Source organism: Leucoraja erinacea, chromosome 1 (genome assembly GCF_028641065.1).
Source record: "Leucoraja erinacea ecotype New England chromosome 1, Leri_hhj_1, whole genome shotgun sequence".
Classification (NCBI taxonomy): domain Eukaryota; kingdom Metazoa; phylum Chordata; class Chondrichthyes; order Rajiformes; family Rajidae; genus Leucoraja; species Leucoraja erinaceus.
Genome location: NC_073377.1, coordinates 157,780,839 through 157,801,528, shown reverse-complemented (window position 1 = coordinate 157,801,528; position 20,690 = coordinate 157,780,839). Strand labels below are relative to the sequence as shown.

Sequence of the window (20,690 nt, the reverse complement as noted above, 5' to 3'; positions counted from 1 at the left end):
ACCATGTCACTGTTAATCCCATGCATCTTAAGAATCAATTATTGTCATATGAACTGAAACGTGCCAAGGAAATCCTTGCTTGCAGCAGCACAACAAGTTTGTTAATACAGTACTCAATAGATAACAAGAAACAAACATTAAACAATCATGATGGTGGCTGCCTTTTTGAGGCAGCACCTGCTATAGATCCACTCGATGGTGGAACCAGTCATTGTTCATCAATGTTTGTAATCACCCTAATTTCTAGATATTGAGAAATCATGGCACTATGATTCAGGAACAGTCTAGCAGGAATAGTTGCAAGTTTCCTGTGCAAAATGTTTAACTAAGCCAGCAAAGTTTTGAATAGCAATGACTTGAAACAGAGTAAATGAGCGTGGCTAGTTTTACACCAAAGTGATGAGCATATTGACTAGTGAGACTTGTGGCAGGTATCAGAAGAGATAATAATAATAATAATAATAATAATAATACATTTTATTTATGGGCGCCTTTCAAGAGTCTCAAGGACACCTTACAAAATTTAGCAAGTAGAGGAAAAACATGTAAGGGGAATGAAATAAATAGTAGAGACATGACTAGTACACAAATTAAATACAGAATTCAATTCAAAACACAATATGAGGCAATTCAAGCACAGATGAAAAGGGAGGGGGACGTGGGGCTAAGGATAGGCAGAGGTGAAGAGATGGGTCTTGAGGCGGGACTGGAAGATGGTGAGGGACACGGAATTGCGGATCAGTTGGGGGAGGGAGTTCCAGAGCCTGGGAGCTGCCCTGGAGAAGGCTCTGTCCCCAAAACTGCAGAGGTTGGATTTGTGGATGGAGAGGAGACCGGCTGATGTGGATCTGAGGGACCGTGAGGGTTGGTAGGGGGAGAGGAGGTCAGTGAGATATGGGGGGGGGGCAGATGGTGGAGGGCTTTGTAGGTGAGGACCAGGATTTTGTAGGTGATTCGGTGGGAGATGGGAAGCCAGTGAAGTTGTTTGAGGACTGGAGTGATGTGATGCCAGGATTTGGTGTGGGTGATGAGTCGGGCGGCTGCGTTCTGGACCAGTTGGAGTTGGTTGATGTAGGTGGAGCGGATGTCAAGGAGAAGTGAGTTGCAGTAGTTCAGTCGGGAGGAGATGAAGGCATGGATGAGTCTTTCAGCAGCGGGAGGTGTGAGAGAGGGTCTGAGTTTGGCGATGTTGCGGAGATGAAAGAAGGAGGTTTTAATGACATGGCGGATGTGAGGCTCTAGGGAGAGGGTGGAATCAAAGATCACTATGCAGATACACTATTCATTTTCAGCGAATATCCTTCCCCATTAGTTTCTGAATCAATGGTGTGGTACTGAAAGTTGAGCAACAGTTTTGTGTTATTGGCATGTGACTTAGTTGCTAATGTTCTTCTCTAGATGTAGCCACAGAGGTTGGTAAAGAAGAAGAATTCTGTAAGCCTTGATCACTAAATGGCCATATTTTCATGGCTAATCAAGCGTTCTCTTGCACACGAGAGTGACATGGACCAGGGCCTTATTGCTCTGCTGGTCTCAGGTAATGATAGCTGCAGGAATGAATTTTCTGAAAATGTAAACTATGTATGTAGACAATACGGACAGATCGATCTACATTAAACTCATTGGCAGCAAAAGACAGCGGATTTCATCCATATTGTTGAATGAGTTCTTCCTTGGTTGCCAGCAAGATGATTAAACGACTGTTATGTACACTTGCCCACAAACGGAAGATTATCTTCAAGATGAACCTGTATTTCTCAATCAATAATGTGTTGACATTCTGGGTGTGTGCTTTCTTCTTTGTGGATTGGCCAGGTGCTTTACAATGACATACTTAGGCCAAACAAGTGGTTTGTTTATTGCAAAATCAAAATATAACAAGAGGAAGAAAATCTGAAATAAACAGAAAATGCTGGAAACATTTTTGTGGTTTGGCTGCTTTGAAACTTCCATATTAGGCTCTTAGCCTTTAATTATGATGTTCCTTTTACTTGTGCATCTAGTGTAAGTTGGTGATTTATTTTCCACCACTGTTGTGAAATTGCAGAAAAATACTAACGCCAACACTGTCATCAAGTTAGAGCTTGCATGGAACATCTTGGCAAGGAAGCTCCACTTGTCATGCTCAGATCTGTGCTTTAGTCTTGGGCTCTGGTGATTTCTCCTTGATGATGAAGTTCACTTGCTTATCATCTTGAACAGCATTACTCCGAATGGGAAAGAGGTCTGTATTTTCTATCAATAAAAGTCAGAGTACAAATACTAGTTAGAAAGGACACAAGAAAGTGCCGCTACTGGAATCCCGAGCAAATAGCAAATTTATGGAAGAATTCAGGGGGCATGTTTCCAGAAAATTGAGTAGAGTACCCAGATTACCGATGTTTACCAAGTTTGCAGATGATACCAAGATAGGTGGTGGGGCAGGTAGTGTAGAGAAAGCAGGGAGTCTGCAGAATGACTTGGGCGGGTTGGGAGAGTGGACTGAGAAGTGTCAGATGGAATACAGCATAGCAAAGTGTGGAGCCATGCATTTTGGTAGTACGAATAAAGGCATAGACTATTTTCTAAATGGGGAGAGGATTCAGAAATTGAAGGTGCATAATGACTTGGGAGCGCTGCTGCAGGATTCCCAAAATGTTCATTTCAAGTCGAATCGGTAGTAAAGGAAGGTGTATGCATTTATTTTGAGAAGACTCAATATAAAAGCGGGTGTAATGCTATGGGTTTATAAGGCATGGCCTGACCACATTTGGAGTATTGTGAGCAGTTTTGGGCACCATATCTGAGGAAAGATGTGCTGGTATTGGAGAGGGTCCAGTGGAGATTTACGAGGATGATCCCAGGAATGAGCGGGATAACATGTAATGAGCATCAGACGCTCTCTGTACGCATTGGAGTTTAGAAGGATGAGGGATGATCTCATTGAAACTTGCCAAATAGTGAAAGGCCTGGATAGAGTGGATGTGGAGAGGATGATTCCACTAGTGGGAGAGTCTGGGACCAGAGGTCATAGCCTCAGAATAAAAGGATGTACCTTTAGAAAGGAGATGAGGAGGAATTTCTTTAGTCAGAGGGTGGTGAATCTGTGGAATTCATTGCCACAGAAGGCTGTGCAGGCCAAGACGACAGGTATTTTTAAGGCGGAGAGTTATGCCCCTGTCCCACTTAGGAAACCTGAACGGAAACCTCTGGAGACGTTGCGCCGTACCCAAGGTTTCCGTGTGGTTCCCGGAGGTTGCAGGTAGTTGCCGGAGGTTGCAGGCAGTGGAAGCAGGTAGAGAGACTGACAAAAACCTCCGGGAACCGCACGGAAACCTTGGGTGGGGTGCAAAGTCTCTAGAGGTTTCCGTTCAGGTTTCCTAAGAGGGACCGGGGCATTACAAAGTATTTTAACTGTTGGGACCAGACAGTAAACAGGCACCAGGGTTCCAGGGACATTTTTCTGTCTGTCAGAAAATTGAACATTTTCCGTGTTCAATCTTTCAAAACAGATTGAACACATTTTTTCAATCTGTTCTGCATATTGCTGTGTAATATGTCAGCAAGTACAGATAAAATATAGTCGAAATTTGAATCCCGGGCTGAAAGAGTGTAATAAACCACAGACACGGAATTACAAGTATCCAGTTCACAATAAAACAACAATTGACGTCATGGCAAAGTATATCAGGGAACTGCCAGCAGGTTCAGTGAGGAGATCCCATCTCAGAAATGAAAAAAGGTTATTTGTAGTTGTGCAGATTTAACAAATGCGCAGAACACTATTAAACCTGTTGTTCTGCCAATAGACCAATACTGAATGCAAGATCATATTGTAAAACATTAGGCAGATTAAAGACGTTTGCCAGTCATTTCAGAATGGATCAAAGAATAGCAAACCATAGATTCAGAAGAAATAATCAACTATTTTTTAATCTGGTTAGTAATCCATATTAGTTATTCTGGTTGCTGATTATCCCCACACCATTTTCTTAAAACAAGAAAGAGATTCAGGCTACACTAATGGTGATTTTATTATGTACTCATGTTATCTATCCTTAAAAGATATCCATACACTCTAAAAGACAAGTTATATCGTCAAAGTTGTACAGCTTGGAAACAGGCTCTTCAGCCCAACTTGCCCACACCGACTAACATGTCCCATCTACATTTGTCCCACCAGCCAGCGTTTGGTCCATATCCGTCCAACCTGTCCTACCCATGTATCTCTCTAAATATTTCTTAAACATTGCATTAGTACCTGCCTCAACTACCTCCTCCGGCAGCTCGTTCCATACACCCGCCATCCTTTGTGTGAGTGTACCCTCAGGCTCCTATTACATCCTTCCTCCCTCATCTTAAACCTAGGTTCTGTGGTTCTCGATTCCCCTACTCTGGGTAGAGGCTTTGTGCGACGACCTGATCTATTCCTCTCATGATTTTGTACACTTCTATAGGATCATCTCTCATCCTCCTGCGTTCCAAGGAAGTCCTAGCCTGCTCAACCTCTGCCTATAGCTCAGGCCCTCGAGTCCTGGCAATATCCTCGTAAATCTTCTCTGCCCCCTTACCAGCTTGACAACATCTTTCCTAGAACATGGTGCCCAGAACTGAATACAATACTCTAAATGCAGACTCGCCAATGTCCTATGTAACTGCAACATGACCTCCCAACTTCTATGCTATATTCTATAAGTTGTTACCATTTCAGAAATATTGGGCTGGATTTAACTGCCAAGGGCTATCATATGGTATTTGATGCCAATGGTCACCTCTCATCTCGCCTCATCTCATCTCAGCCAGTGCAGAGCAGGCTGCCCTGGAGTTGAATGATACTGTCCTCAATAGCAGCAGGACCTCAATTGCCATAATGACAGACCAAGCCCTGCCCATTAAATTCTGGAACCTTTTGACTGGCAGCAAAGTTTGGACTTCAGTTGCCACGGTTTTGAAATAGTTCTAAAACATGTAAGTAGTTTTCAAACATTCAGAAACTAGAAAACTGTTTAAAATGAACTAGATATGTTTTACATATTTTCAATTCCTCAAGTAATTGAGCATATTAACAACAAGAAATAATTTTGTTCTTCAATCCCCATTGATAATGCTGGGGGAATCTCTGCTAGGTCCAGATTCATTGCTGGACTCTGTAATGAGTGAAGCTCAGCCAAGGAACAAATGGTGAGCAATGCCCACTAGATGTGAGACTATTGTGTTGTGTAAAAGTTCCAACTCTCATGCTGGAATTTTGGCCAGTGTTTGAACTGTCATTATGAGCTGGCAGTCCAAGGCACTGCTTGGTAATAGGATTAATGCAAATAAAGTCTATCGCCATCTTTCACAGTTTTACTGGTGGCAGTGATACCAGTTTTAGTTTATAAGGCTGTCTTCCTCAAGCATTTGGAAGTGCCGCTCTTGGCTTCAAGATGGTGAGAAAGCTTCCACTAAGACGCAGACTACTGTGCCCAGAATTTGACATCCCTGACACATCAGCTAACTTGCTGTGACAATAGTTGGCGCAGAATGTTTGTTTCAAGCTCACTGGCCTGTGCAGGAAGAGGCTAATCCCATTCATGACCACAGCACAGTGAACCTTCCCAGAGAGTAGCGAGGATTGTGAGAATGCTGAAACGATGAGATTCCCAGAAACAATGAGTTTAGGGTTGGGCTTACTTTAGTGATTGGTGGAATAGTCCATCGCTGACATGCAAAAGGGTGGTTGTTGAACGAGGGATTTGTACATTACAACATTTAATGCACAAGAGCACCACCAAGAAAGGAAAATGAAACAAGGCAAGATGCCAGGTTCAAATTGACAAATGAAAAGGATGGACACATAGAACACTATCGCACTGGAAAAGGTCCTTCAGCCCATTATGTCTGTTGGCATTGATGCCAATTTAAACTGTAATTTACCTGTACATGTTCTGTATTCTATTCCCTGCCTGTCATATGCCCGTCCTTCTTCTTACCGAGTCCGCATCACAAGAATAGAAATTGTTCAGCCAGAGCTGAGACACTTCTCGGCATCTGCATACAATGGCGTCTTGTGCTTCTTGTGCGTAGTGGTGGAAACATTGGTGGAAACAGGGCCGTGACGTGAACGCTCTTTCCTTGACCCCGTCCGTATGTCTGTTGAAATGCCTCATAAACGTTACTATCGGATCTGCTTCCACCACGTCCTCGTGGTATATCTAGGAACCTAACACGCTCCACAGAAAGATCTGTCTTGCATGTCTCCCTTAAACCTCTGTCCCTCTCACTTCAAAGCTATGCCCTTCACTATTTAACATTTTCACCCTGGGATAAAGACTCTATCTGTGCCTCCCCTGACTATATGTACTTGTATCAGATTGTCCCTCAGCCTCCAAAGCTGCAGAAAAAAACCTCAAGTTTGTCGAACCTATGCTGCACCCTGTCCAAAGTCTCCATGTCCATGTAATGCAGTGACGAGAATAAACACAATACTACAAATGTGATCTGACCAAAGCTGTGACATGTCACAAACTAATTTTGTCACTGAGGTTTTCTGCCAATACAACTAAGTATTTTGCTGTTACATGCTTGGAATTCTTTGTACATCAACTTCACGCAGCGTTCAGTTATACTTTCTGTAGAATGACTCTTGGATTACATTCATGGTGCCCTTCTATGTGTGGAAGGACAAAAAATCCTGGAAAAGCTTCCAAATCTAAATGAACTTAGGAGGGCAGCTTTTATAAATTACTTTGGTAGTTAAGAGATCATTAGAACATATTTGGAAATGCTGTCTTATTTGTCCTATTGCAGATTTGTTAAATGTTGTATGCCTCCTTGCAAAGCTGAATGGACATGGATGGCAAGTTGCCACGAATCCTGTGCCATGTAACAGAAAGCACTGTCTAAGTAAACACGCCCAGCTAGAAAATGTACTCTGATCAATGATGGGTGTGAACTTGAGTTTGTTCCATCACTGTATAAAAATTCCTTGTATGCCATATCGCTGTTGGCCAAAATACAGTGCACGGTTTGGTAAAACTGAGATGGATTTTAAGTAGATTTTTTTGGTTAAAAGAACAAAAGCAGTGATCACCGTAATTGACAGAATCTGTTCTTTATTGTGTTGCAGTTCCAAAAGACGGCCTGCAAAGTCAAGCTTCATTTGACGAGATGCGGATGAATTATATCAAGGAGCTGAGACGAGTTATAGCAAGAAATGAAAATAACACCGGACAAAACTGGCAACGGTTTTATCAGTTAACCAAGGTCCTAGACTGTATGCATGAGGTAAGTCAATGAACACTGTATCATTGTGGCATTTCACTGTTCTCTTGATTGTCATGGAGTTTGTGCCTCTTCCACTGACCCCATACACCCCGTAGCTATAACAGTTGCAGACTCCTTGGATCCACCTGTAGTAATTTAAGTATGTAGAATAATGTTTGCACATAAAGATGGGGAAAGGATCTTAAAGTTAAAATCTATGAATCCTCAAAATTATTGACACATCTGTTGTTAAAAGGACTTCTAGAAAAGTGGATAATAATAATAATAATAATAATAATAATAATATTTCGAACAGACTGAAAAATAAAAAGCAAGTATGAAACAGCATACAAAAATAAAATTCAAGATTCAATATAAAATTAACTTTTACACAAATAAAAACGCTCTGACCTCAACACGAAATGTCTTTTTCAATGTACTCTACTGATCATATTCAAATAAATTGACATTATTTCCCATTTTGAAAACTTTTCAGTTAAAAACTCTACATAAATGCACTGGCGTATTGAAGTGTTTTAGTCAGATGAACCCACTATCAAGTCAGCAGAACCCACTATCAAGTCAGCAGAGTACAACCACAGACGCATCATAAATACCCTGGTCAAAATCGCACTGATCCTTTACTAAAACTAGATTAAGCCAACAGCAAGATTGAAATAGGCCATTTTGTATATCAGAAACCTTCCGCTAATTGTGTTTGTCTGAAATCCTCCAGCTACCATTTTATCAAATCACTTGGTTATTAGTATTATGCAGTGTGATTTCAATTCAAAAATAATCTCCGTAGTTTGTAGTGTCTGTTAGTAAATGTTATAATTAGCAATTCCCATTAACAGTAGCAGTTTCTGCCACATGAGCTAACCGTAGACAATGATGTGCGATGGCTGCCATTCCATAATGAGTTAGGTTTTGATTTTTGTTCCTTTTCTTCCCTCTGGAATCAGTTAACACCCGTAAATAAAAGAACACAAGTTGTGAACCAATGATATATCAAATGTTATTGTTTCTCATGACCTTGTCAAATCTATAAATGGAAGAATCTAGGAGGAATGTTTCTGGAATAGGAAATTCAAAAACGTCTATTATCAAAATTCTACTGCTACACCCCCTAAATTAAACGGATTGGATTGTTCGGTTTCAAGCCCGATACTATCATTAAAAGTAGTTTTGTGGTTACAGTTTGAGACCGCTAAAGGCAACAAAACTGGGGCTAAAACATTTTCTTATCGTATAACTGTAGGGAAAAATCACCACAGTTTGACGTGTGGACTCTGTTTACTGCCGGCCTGGTGCCACCACACTGCTCTCTGCAGGAAAGTCAATGATGTAGCAGGGGTTAAAAGAGGAATCTTTCCCAAACATTTGACTACAAAAGTCCAGATGTAATAATTTCCTCTGGATTTTTATGAAATATCTCACTAAAGGGCCTGTCTGCATTTTTAGTTTAGTTTAGTGCACTAAAGGGAAGCGCACTAAAGGGAAGCCCCTCGGAGGTCGAGTGATCCAAAGGGCCTGTCCCACCAGCATGCGGCAAGCGCGACCAAACCAGAAGTGGGGGCCCCGCGGAGGTCGAGTGATACGAGTTGACGTGAAGTTCGAGCGAATTCCGCGTGAAAGTTCGCGCGTGATGTACGGCATCAAGACGCTGCACACGCCCGTCGAGGCGGTGCGTATGGCCTCAATGCGGCTGCGTAATTTTTGAACAGCGTCAGTTTTTCAGCGTCAGTTTTTCGGAGCCCCGCACGATGTCGGGACCAGCCCCACACAACTCCACACGGCTCCGGCAATCGAAGTGGGACCGGCCCCGCGTGGCCGTACGGCTCAAGCGACCACGTTAGGTCGCGCTTGCCGCATGCAGTGGCATGCTCGTGGGACAGGCCTTTAAGCAATTTGTGAATTCAAGAATTTATTCTGTGAAAGGAAGGGGACTAAATTTCAGTCTCCTCTCTGTCTTTCTACCGTGACTTTGAGTTTTTTAGTTTTGGCTTTAGAGATATAGCATGGAACCGAGTCCACACCCATCATCGATCACCGATTCACATTTGTTTTATGTTATACCACATTTTCATCTGCAAACAAATTATTTTGGCATATTTACATCAGCCAATTAATCTGCAAACACACACGTCTTTGGGAGGCGAGTGGATACCGGAGCACCCAGATAGAAATCCATGAGGTCACAGGGAGAACGTGCAAACTCCACAGTCAGCATCTGAGGTCAGGATCGAATACTCTGATACTCTGAGGCAGCAGTTCTACCAGCTGCACCACCGTGCTTCCCATAGTGTTCCTAGGTCCAGGAATTCTGCAGAACTATTCCTATTATTCTGAGAAATCTCTGGGCCTGGATCTCTGGTAGCCAATGTTTCCTTTGGGTTCTGCTTGTTTGTTGACGGATGCATCAAAATTGCTAAACTGCATTACAATTTCAGAACTGTCTTTAATGACAAGATCAGCTTATGCATTCTCTGCCGCTAAATGTGATTGTAGGAATCTCTCCCTCTCTGCTGCAACAGATCATCTGTTGAACATGACTGAAATACACATGTGTCCACAAAGTTGACAAACAAAAACAAATGTGCTGGAGTAAAGGTCGTGTCCAACGAGCATGCGACCTGCATGCGGCAAGCGCGACCAAACCGGAAGCGGGGGCCGTGCGGATGTCGAGTGAGTGGCGTGAAGTTCGAGAGAAGTCTGACGGGCGTGCGCAGCGTCAAGACGCTGCATGCGGCATCGAGGCGGCTGCGGGTCGGCAGGCCGTTGTCGCGCAGAATTTTTGAACACAGTCAGTTTTTCGGAGCCCCGCGCGATGTTGGGACCGGCTCCGCACAAGTCCATACGGCTCCGGCGATTGAAGTGGGACCGGCCCCGCGAGGCCGTACGGCTCAAGTGACCACGTTAGGTCGCGCTTGCCCACCATCGAGTCGCATGCTGGTGGGACCGGCCCTTTAGGTCGCGCTTGCCGCATGGAGTCACATGCCCTTAACTCAGCCAGCCAGGCAGCATCTCTGGAGGAAGTCTCTTGAAGTCTGAAGCAGGGCCTCAAGCAAAAACGTCCCCTGCCCGTGTTGACGATGCCCTACTGCTGAGTTACTCCAACATTTAAGGGCCTGTTCCGCTTAGGCAATTTTTTGGACAACTACAGGCGACTGCTGCAAAATTTTCAAAATGTTGAAACTATTTTGGCGACAGTGGCGACAATTATTGCTGTGGTAGGTTGTTGCCAGGTGTTGTAGATGAATTCCCTTAAAACTAGTTCCTGGCAGTCGCCTAAGTGGGACAGGCCCATTAGTGTGTTTTTTTGTTGTTGAAAACCAGCATTTACAATTCTTTGTGACGGCCCAAAATCCACAAGGCAAGTTTAGCAGGAATTTCCACATGGATTTTACGATTTCTTCCTGGACCTTCATCAGAAACATTGGAGAAATGACTCAACCAGCTGAAAATAATTTGTTTATGGAAAAGTTCCGTCACTAGTTTGGGAGCATCACGGTCGAAGATTTCCTTAAATCAAAAATTAACTCACGCTCCAAATAGCTGCTGAGTTGCAAATGTAATTGTGCCGCAAGATGTGTCCCATTGAAGAATAGGATGATTGTAACAGCCTTGGGTCATTGCACAGTGTCAATGGAATGCTGACACATAGGTGGAGGAGCAGTGAGACTGAGTGTGTTCTGTGTCTCTGGTACATCTTACATCTAATGTTTAAAGTTTTCTTGACGTAGTGCAAAGCCCAGGTGCTGAGTTGCTACATTTCTCTGGCTATTCCCAATGACAGTTTGACGACAATATAATTAGCTATTAGTAGCTTTCCACCCCAGCACTTGGATATATATTTGTTAATCGAAACAAAATCTTGTAGATTGTGATTTCGGCTCATAAGAAACTGAGCGGAGGATGAGAGAGAGCTCCAGGTTTTCTGAAACATGCCTGACGTGAGAGAAAAAGGTCTGCATGTCCAGAGGAGTGGTAATAAAGGATCTACAGCACATTCAGAAAGTATTCAGACCCCTTCACTTTTTCCACATTTTGTTACGTTACAACCTTATTCTAAAATGGATTAAATTATTTTTTTTAATCATCAATCTACACACAATTCCCCATAATAAAAAAACGAAAACAGGTTGTTTAGAAATTTGTGCAATGTAATTAAAAAGAAAGAACTGAAATTACAGCGATTACAGCCTCAAGGCTTCTGGGTATGATGCTACAAGCTTGGCACAGCTGTACTTGGGTAATTTCTCCCATTCTTCTTTGCAGATCCTCTCAAGCTCTGTCAGAGATGGCGAGCATCGATGCACAGCTATTTTCAGGTCCCTCCAGAGATCTTCAATCGGGTTCAAGTCTGGGCTCTGGCTGGGCCACTCAAGGACATTCACAGACTTGTCACAAAGCCACTCCTGCGTTGTCTTGGCTGTGTGCTTAGGGTTGTTGCCCTGTTGGAAGGTGAACCTCCGCCCCAGTCTGAGGTCCAGAACACTCTGGAGCAGGTTTTCATCAAGGATCTCTCTGTACTTTGATCCATTCATCTTTCCCTCGATCCTGACTAGTCTCCCAGTTCCTGCCACTGAAAAACATCCCCACATCATGCTTCACTGTAGGTATGATATTGGCCAAGTGATGAGCGGTGCCTGGTTTCCTCCAGACGTGACGTTGTGCTCTTCGGGACCTGCAATGCTGCAGAAATTGTTTTATACCATTCCCCAGATCTGTGTCTTCAATGGCTTGGTTTTTGCTCTGACATGCACTGTCAACTGTGGGACCTTATATAGACAGGTGTGTGCCTTTCCAAATCATATCCAATCAATTTAATTTACCACTGGTGGACTCCAATCAAGTTGTAGAAACATCTCAAGTATAATCAATGGAAACAGGATGAACCTAAGCTCAATTTTGAGTGTCATAGAAAAGGGTCTGAAGATTTATGGAAATGTGATATTTCAGTTATTTATTTTTAATTACTTTGCGAACATTTCTAAACCTGTTTTCGCTTCATTCTGGGGTATTATGTATATCCTGGGGTAGATTGATGATAAAAAAAAAAGAATTTAATCCAAAAAGTGAAGGGGTTTGAATAACCATATAACAATGACAGCACGGAAACAGACCACCTCGGCCCTTCTAGTCCGTGCCGAACACTTACTCTCCCCTAGTCCCATCTACCTGCACTCAGACCATAACCCTCCATTCCTTTCCGTCCATATACCTATCCAATTTATTTTTAAATGATAACATCGAACCTGCCTCCACCACTTCCACTGGAAGCTCATTCCACACAGCTATCACTCTCTGAGTAAAGAAGTTCCCCCTCATGTTACCAATGAACTTTTGTCCCTTAATTCTCAAATCATGTCAACTTGTTTGAATCTTCCCTACTCTCAATGGGAAAAGCTTATCCACGGCAACTCTGTCTATCCCTCTCATCATTTTAAAGACCTCTATCAAGTCCCCCCTTAACCTTCTGCGCTCCAAAGAATAAAGACCTAACTTGTTCAACCTTTCTCTGTAACTTAGTTGCTAAAACCCAGGCAACATTCTAGTAAATCTCCTTTGTACTCTCTCTATTTTGTTGACATCTTTCCTATAATTTGGCGACCAAAATTGTACACCATACTCCAGAATTGGCCTCACCATTGCCTTGTACAATTTTAACATTACATCCCAACTTCTATACTCAATGCTCTGATTTATAAAGGCCAGCACACCAAAAGCTTTCTTTACCACCCTATCTACATGAGATTCCACCTACAGGGAACTATGCAGTTATTCCTAGATCCCTCTGTTCAACTGCATTCCTCAATTCCCTACCATTTACCATGCACGTCCTATTTTGATTTGTTCTGCCAAGATGTAGCACCTCACACTTATCAGCATTAAACTCCATCTGCCATCTTTCAGCCCACTCTTCCAAATGGCCTAAATCTCTCTGTAGACTTTGAAAATCTACTTCATTATCCACAACACCACCTCTCTTAGTATCATTTGCATACTTACTAATCTAATTTACCACACCATCATCCAGATCATTGATTTTTTAGACAATTAGACAAATGTTTAGACTTTAATTTCTTTAGACGATACAATACAATACCGTTTATTGTCATTTGAACCTCAAATGAAGTTCAAACGAATTTTGGGTTTCTACAGTCATACAACAAGAAAAGAACCAAGACACACACCAACACAATTTACACAAACATCCATCACAGTGAATGTCCTCCTCATTGTGATGGATTTTTGAGTAAATTGTGTTGGTGTGTGTCTTGGTTCTTTTCTTGTTGTATGACTGTAGAAACACAACATTTGTTTGAATATCCTCCTCACTGTGATGGAAGGCAAAGTCTTCTCTCTCCCCTGCTCTCCATTCTCCTCCCGATGTCAAAGCCCCCGGCGGGCGATGGCAAGTCACGCGGCTATTAAGGCTGTGCCAGGCGATGTAAGGCCCTGCCCGGGTCTTGATGTTGGAGCCCCCGGCGGGCGCTGGCAAGTCCCGCGGCCGTTAAAGCCATGTCGGGCGATGCAAGGCCCCGCTCCGCGGTCGCCTTCAACCCCACAATTCGGGTGGGAGCAGTAGCCGTTGCGGGAGCTCCGAAAAGCGGTCTCCCACCAGGGACCCGCGAGCTCCCGATGTCACCGTCCACCGGGCCTGTGGCTAGAGCCTCCGAAGCTCCAGAGTCGGGCCGCAGCAGCGAGCCACCACAGCTCTCCACGCTCCGAAGCCGGCCAGCTCCACGATGGTAGGTCCGCAGCTCCGCCGGCTCCGCGACTGGAGCCCCCAGATCGTTGGAGGCTGCTCCACGGTGCTAGGCCCCAACGACAATGGAGACCCGACAGGGAAAAGGTCGGGTCTCCGGTGCAGGGAAGAGATTTAAAAGTTCCCCCCCCCCTCCCACACACACACACAAACACAGTTAAAAACAATTTAAAAAACCACTACAAACTATACACTCAACGGGACAAAAAATTAAAAAAAGACAGACGGACTGCAGAAGCCGCTGCAACATTGGTCGTGCCACCTAAAAGAGGTCTGAATACTCTCTGAATGCACAGCACAAAAGTGCTGGGTAACCTGATCTGTACACAGCAGCCAACATCAAAATTGGCTGTGGTTTTGTCTTGTGAAAACATTGCGATTTATTTGCAAAACTGAAGATGGAAGCTTTATAGGTGTGATATCAATTTTCAAATTGCCCAATGCCATTTACTGAAGTGCTGAGCTCTTTTTAGAGCAGTGTGATTTAACCTTGCAGTTCTTCATTAGCAGTCGCCGTTACGTGCTGGGAGCAGATTAACTGTATGATCTCTCAGTCTGCAAGGAGAGAGGGGAGCTGTGCAAACAAGAAGAACGAGAAAAAAATGGCCTATGTAAAATTGGCATCTAAGGAAATAGAGGGGCAAAGCTTCACCCTACATCAGCTGGCTTGCACCATTGGTGCCTTCCAGCCCTGTGACGTGTATCAACATTGGAGCACTTTAAGCAGCTGTCAACCTAATGATGGAGGCCAAGAACCCTCCCACCTTGCCTTTCCTACACGTATTATCACCTTTAACTTTTATTGTCCCAATACTGTTTATAGACCTTCCTGGATGGATTCATTTCCTTCACATCAACTGGGGCTACCGTACTGAAGCTCCTGTGCAGTCCATGGGCCCTTACTGTAGTTATAAAATTAATGTAGGAGTTACTAAGCACAATGGGATGGTGTGCTGAATGACCAGTTGAGTGGTTTACCTGGGATTTTGGGGCCAACGGCAATTATTAGCTTGCTTGTAAGGATTATATCGCATCTGTAGAAACATGTTTCTAACCAAGTACATCCTTCCCTTCCAGCTGGTTGGCGGGCTGCTCCAGTTCTGCTTCTACACGTTTGTGGAATCAAAAGCATTAAAGATTGAATTCCCAGATATGCTGGTGGAAATCATCAATGATCAGTTGCCGGAAGTCACAACAGGAATGACCAAATCCCTTCTTTTTCACAAGAAGTGATCCTCAAAGATGAACTTTGCCTTAAACTTTCCTCCTCATGTTTTGCTGGCTTTAAAAATTATTTTAGCAGGCTTGGTGTCCTGTATGTTGCTATACACTAAAGAAAAGCTTCATGAAGGTTTTGGAAGGACAAAAATACAGATATGTATCAGAGATGAAAAGGGATATATTCTAAGGTCAAAAGGAATTTGGAGAAAAGTATTTTTTGAAAGAAATATATTTTGGCAGGAAAAATTGTAATACAGTCTCTTTTTTAAAGGTAAAAATTTTGTAAAGTGCAATGTTTCTGCATGCATAAAGATCTGACGTTTACAGTGTATTTAAGAAAGGGAAAGTTGTGCCTTTTTAATATCATATCTAATTTAACCATTTTACAGCACTTGCTGTAAATAAACCACAGATTTACTAGCCGAAATATATTAAATATTTCTTCTATTTTGTAATTAATTTACCGTTAACTAATTATTTTCTTCTTTGTCAATGGTGACTTTTGCTTTGTAACAATATTGTTTTTTTGCTGCACCGTTAAGAAGCTTACCAGGTTCCAACTTTGTTGTTTTGTGCAGTAGCAATAGGGAACCAAGTACTGGATGAAATGGCAACACAATTCATATGCCTCACTTTTCTTATAACTTTCCAGACACATATATTGAGTAGCAGGGCCCTGAGAATCATGTCCTTTCCAACCTTTTTAGAAGTCTAATAATTTTTCTGTGCTTTGCTACAGATGTTCTGTATATTATGCCGTTGGAGTCCTGATGTAGCACTTTTGGTCATTCATACACTGTACTTATCCAAATGATATGCAGAATTATAAAATAGTTCTAAATAAGTTGATTTATATTTCCTTGGAAGCACTTAAGCATCTACATTTGTGTCAGCAAAGAATATTAAAAAAATGATGATTAAGTTACTAAGTTTATTTTCAATGGCTTTGTCTTTGATATTGAAACAGTTGTGGGCATGGAGTTGCTTCTGGTATACAGTAATCACAAGAAAAAACATTTACCCTTGCAAACACCACTTCCATGATGCCAGCAAGAAATGTGCAACAAAGGCTCCTTCAGAGCTTCTGAAACGTAGTCATGTTTTCTTCTGAATGCTCGGGCACAGAAATACTTCCAAAGTAACCAAGCCCGGGTTGTACACTGCATTGTTGATTCAGTCATCCTTTAACACAACATATCAATTTGATAAAGGTGTTGAAACTCAATACAGAAGCTGCATATTACTTTAATATCTAGAGCTTTCATTTTTGTTCTTACAGCAAGTGGACGGAGAAGTGCAATTGCTGAGCTATGTTCTGCCTTTTCTGTTCAATCTAAGGAGATTTGAAGAGGTATTTGAAAACAGATCATGTGACTTTGTCAATATCTTGCCCAACATGATGCAGTATTGTGTAGGAAGGAACTGCAGATGCTAGTTTAAACCGAAGATAGACACAAAATACTGGAGTAACTCAGTGGGACAGGCAGCATCTCTGGAGAGATGGAACGGGTGACGTTTCGGGTCGAGACCCTTCAGACTGGAGTCAGAGTGCAGTCTGAGAAGGGTCTCAACCCGAAACGTCACCCATTCCTTCTCTCCAGAGATGCTGATTTACTCCAGCTCTTTGTGTCTATGATGGATTATTAACGATTTTTACAAAAATGACAAAGCAAGACCTTTGAGATGGTTCCACGTGGTAGTCAGCTCTGGTAGGTAGGTAGGTAGGTAGGTTGCATGGAATCCAGGAAGAGTTGCAGTGCCTCAGGGGCATGAGCTGGCCCCATTGCTGTTTGTCATCTACATCAATAATTTGGATGAGAATGTACAAGCCATGGTTTGGAAGCTTGCAGATAACTAAAATAGATGGTATAGACAGTGAAGATAGCTGGATGAGAACATACACAGCAAGATTAGCAAGTTTGCAGATGATACAAAACTGGGTGGTTTTGCAGATAGTGAAGATGGTTGTGAAAAATTGCAGCAGGATCTTGATCGATTGGCCAGGTGGGCTGAGGAATGGTTGATACAGAGAAATGTGAGGTGTTGCATTTCGGGAAGTCTAACATGGGCAGGACCTACACAGTGAAGGGTAGAGTTGTGGGTAGTGTTGCAGAGCAGAGGGATCTTGGAGCGCAGGTGCATGGTTCCTTGAAGGTCGTGTCGCAGGTAGATCAGGTGGTCAAAATGGCTATTGACACATTAGCGTTCATCAGACAGAGTATTGAGTATAGACGTTGGGAGGTCATGTTGCAGTTGTATAAGACGTTGGTGAGGCCGCAGTTCAGTTCTGGACACCATGTTATAGGAAAGATGTTGTCAAGCTGGAAAGGGTACAGGAAGATTTACGAGGATATTGCCAGGACTAGAGGGTCTGAGCTATAGGGAGAGGTTGACTAGGCTGGAATCCTTGGAGCGCAGGAGGATAGGGGTGATCTTATAGATGTGTACAAGATCATTATAGGAATAGATCGGTTAGATGCAGAGTCTCTTGCCCAGAGTAGGTGAATCGAAGACTGGAGGACATACGTTTAAGGTGAAGGGGAAAAGATTTAATTGGAATCTGAGGGGTAATGTTTTGATACAAAGGGTGGTGGGTGTATGGAACAAGCTGCCAGAGGAGGTAGTTGAGGCTGGGTCTATCCCAACATTTAAGAGACAGACAGGTACATGGATAGGACAGGTTTGGAAGGATATGGATCAAATGCGGGCAGATTGGACTAGTGTAGTTGGGACATGTTGGTACCGGGCAAGTTGGGCCAAAAGGCCTGTTTCCACAATGTATCACTCTATTAATCTATCAAGAATTACAGTAGGATTTCGACCATCCCAGCAAGTGGGTCGAGGAATAGCAAAGAGAGTCGTATTCAGGTAAGTGTGAGATGTTGCATTTTAGAAAATCAAACCAGGGCAGGATCTTCACAATGAGTGGTAGTGCCCAAGGGAGTCTGGTAAAATAGAGGGATTTGGTACTACAAGTACATAGTTCCCAGAAAATGGTGTCATGGGTGATCGGGTGGGGAAGAAGGCTGATGGCAAAAGGTTTATAACTCTCAAAGCACCAAAAATATGTACGTCTTTCAGAGTGCAAGTACAATGAATGCCTGTAACAGGAGTCATCAGGAGAAAATATCTTGCTTGGAATTCCCTTTAGGTGAGAAGTGGATGCAAAGCTAAGCAAAACACATCAGCTGCTATGGGATGAAGCAGATGCCTCCTTCTTCACAAGGGTAACAGACATCCCCCTGTTCATAAGGTCATAAGAGATAGGAGTAGAATTAGACTATTCAGCCCATCAAGTATACTCTGCCATTACTCCGCAAGCATACTCCCCTCCTAACCCCATTCTCAAATCAATCTATCTCCGCCTCAAAAATATCCACTGACTTGGCCTCCACAACCTTCTGTGGCGAAGAATTACACAGATTCTCCACCCTTTGACGAAAGACATTTCTCATCTCCTTCCTAAAAGAACGTCCTCTAATTCTGACGGTATGGCCTCTAGTCCTAGACTCTCCCGCTAGTGGAAACAACCTCTCCCCGACCACTCTATCCAAGACTTTCACTATTCTGGTCCTACTCCACCTGACCCAAAAGATGTTAGGTGCAGACGAGCAATCCCCCTCGTCCCTGAGTTGTGCGTTAGCCACATAAAATACTCAATTGCTTCTAATCAGCCTTCTGATGTTACAACTGCAGGTGTCTGGAGGCAGGTTGAAATCATGGTAATTATCATTTAACCACAGAATTATGTGCTAAAACCAGCCTTTGAAACATGTCTTATTAGCATAGAAACCACTTAGCATCTGTTTTCACCCTTTCATCACAAAAACCTGTGAACAGGTTTGCTCCTTGGTCAATCAGAGACAGTTTGCATCAGAACAACACTGTTAGTGCTTTACACAAAAAAGCTGGAGAAACTCAGCGGGTGCAGCAACATCTATGGAGCGAAGGAAATAGGCAACGTTTCGGGCCCGAAACGTTGCCTATTTCCTTCGCTCCATAGATGCTGCTGCACCCGCTGAGTTTCTCCAGCTTTTTTGTGTAACCTTCGATTCTCCAGCATCTGCAATTCCCTCTTAAACACTGTTAGTGCTTTCCTCCTTCCCTGCACCTCCTGATAAATTGGAACATTGAAGAATTTCTTCCCCCTCGACCGAATGCTCACCACTCGTAACCCTCACTGGAAAAATAGTCATTGAAGAGATCACTAGCTGGAACATTCAACTCTACTGAAGGATCTGAAAGGCTAAATAGGGACCATGGTTACCTGACCCGAGCTTCCTTTCCATCAACAAAGCTGGTAAGATTGCTATTATCATCAGCTGTGTCCACCATTGCAACTGGACAAGGCTATTCCTATTTCCCGCAGGCTCCACTCGCACCTCCTGTGAAAATCTGGGTAAAATCAATTCTGAATCTCTGTTCTATTTCACTTTGCTCACCGAGAATGTCTGCATTGTTTAGAGAGCCTACCATATGCCAACTATCCCCGTCTGTCGCTCCCAGTCTTCCATTTATCAACTTTGTTGCAATACTCTCTATTAAAGCACTCCATAAAATATTTCTAACATCTGTACAAATTAATCAATATCACTTTTTAATTTGATAACTCTCCTGTGTTCAACATTGGTTCTTGATTACCAACCACAGCACAAAGTAGCAGGGACAAGATGTTTCTATTCGAACAATTAATTAGTGTTGTTTATTATTCTCACATGTACTGTGATGAAGTGAAATGTTTTGTTGCAAAATTGGTACACGATAGCGCTATGATTTTTCGCCACCTCACTCACCATTCTCCTGTGCTACAAGGGCAACAAGTTTTGTTCCATTCCATGGTAAATTTTAAAAGTTATTGAGGTTTAAAAATCTTAAAAACCGCGCATGCGCGGATTTGTCTCCTCTACTATCAGTCGCCGGGACAACGACGCCCCTTCCTGCACCATTGCTGCACTGATTGGCCGGGTCCACTGTCAGTCACGGGCGGTGCCCACCTCGCCCGGCAAGGAGAATATAAAGCTGAAGGAGTGGAGCGAGCATCACTAACGGAATTGCATCTGCGGGCGCCTCTGTGGTGCCGAGCGGCTGAACTCACTTCACGGCCTCTGTGGTGCTAAGCCGCAGGCGCCATCTGCTGCTTCGTCCGACCTGGGCCACTACCCGCGAGGCCCCAGCCGGGGTTCCATGCGCCGACCTAGGAGGCATCGAGACCGCGGCAGTGAGTCCTCGCATCGCGACGATGGGGCCGCGGCGGCAGTGGGGCCTCGCGGCAATGGAGCCACGGCAGCGGTGGGGCCTCGCGGCGGCGGGGCCCTGTCGCATTTTTAAATCCGCGGAGAAACCTATCTCATCCTCCTATTTCAGTATTTTCCCGTCTCATGTCTGGTGGGGGAGGAGGGGAATAGAGGGAGAGGAGGGGGGGTAGGGAGGGGAGGGGAGAGAGGAGGGACAGATGAGGAAGGAGTGACTG

General features: G+C 43.5%; 1 protein-coding gene across 2 annotated transcripts in view; it reads left to right on the top strand.

Moving 5' to 3' along the window:
- The window catches only part of nr3c2 (nuclear receptor subfamily 3, group C, member 2), a 271,870-nt gene extending 255,725 nt beyond the window's left edge, over positions 1–16,145 (top strand). For both annotated transcript variants that reach the window (XM_055646550.1, XM_055646544.1), the window contains exons 8-9: positions 7,088–7,245; positions 15,077–16,145. In XM_055646550.1, the coding sequence (XP_055502525.1) occupies positions 7,088–7,245; positions 15,077–15,232 (314 nt within the window). In that variant the 3' untranslated portion in view covers positions 15,233–16,145. The remainder of the gene's footprint in view (positions 1–7,087; positions 7,246–15,076) is intronic.
- The last annotated feature ends 4,545 nt before the right edge of the window (positions 16,146–20,690 follow it).